Raw genomic sequence first — 826 nt, 5'->3', positions numbered from 1 at the left:
TAATGTGTTCCCCAAATAGCAAACATTTATACTGTTTCCAATTTTTTGTGTAAGTATACATGGATTTATTTATCTTTTTATTTACTTCTATGAAAACATTTAAGAATGATTTTTAGATGTTGAATTGCTGGATAATATATATGTGCTTTTAAGTTTTTGGCAGATATCACTAAATTGCCATTCGGAAAAAAGGCAGTAACAATTTACACCCCATGAGGTGTTTTTATTATTATTTTTAATGACCAGGACTTTACACCTTGTAAAATCTGCAATAAGAGAGTTATGTATTAACTGTTTACTCTGTTGTTTCAGAACAATGAGATGGTGGAGCTACAGAGAATACGGATGAAGGATGAAATCCGAGAATATAAGTTCCGAGAGGCACGGCTCCTTCAGGACTATACTGAATTGGAAGAAGAAAATATCACGTTGCAGAAACTAGTGTCCACGTTGAAGCAGAACCAGGTAAGGTTTAAGAAATTTTTTGAGTTATACTGAAGATGAATCTATATCTTCTGACCACTAGGGTTAAATCTCCTCTTCATTTCTCAGGAAGGAACTTGTCAAAATTTATTGTTTACTCTTTAATCTTCTGTCTATAACATTTATGTACTGAAATGTCCCAACCCTCCTATTTCAGCTAAAATATAGAAGGAAAAAATGCAACTGTAAGTAGTATAGTGTACACTAAAGTTTTATTGAATAAGAAAAAGAATTTTAGTTTTTATTTTAGTTCTGCATTCATTTATTTCATAAGCCAAATGTATTGTAACAAATTTAACCTGACAACTTCTCATTAAAAGCCTGAGTCTTAGCCGGGCGTGGT

At 32.1% G+C, this 826-nt stretch overlaps 1 protein-coding gene across 2 annotated transcripts in view; it reads left to right on the top strand.

The window, feature by feature from the left end:
- Positions 1-826, top strand: part of BICD1 (bicaudal D homolog 1 (Drosophila)) — a 334,482-nt gene that overhangs the window by 219,629 nt on the left and 114,027 nt on the right. For both annotated transcript variants that reach the window (XM_011979544.1, XM_011979543.1), the window contains exon 3: positions 313-465. In XM_011979544.1, the coding sequence (XP_011834934.1) occupies positions 313-465 (153 nt within the window). The remainder of the gene's footprint in view (positions 1-312; positions 466-826) is intronic.

The sequence above is a fragment of the Mandrillus leucophaeus genome, unplaced genomic scaffold, assembly GCF_000951045.1.
Source record: "Mandrillus leucophaeus isolate KB7577 unplaced genomic scaffold, Mleu.le_1.0 Scaffold203, whole genome shotgun sequence".
Taxonomy (NCBI): Eukaryota; Metazoa; Chordata; class Mammalia; order Primates; family Cercopithecidae; genus Mandrillus; species Mandrillus leucophaeus.
The sequence above is the reverse complement of the archived record's forward strand: the minus strand, read 5'-3'. Positions and strand labels throughout refer to the sequence as shown.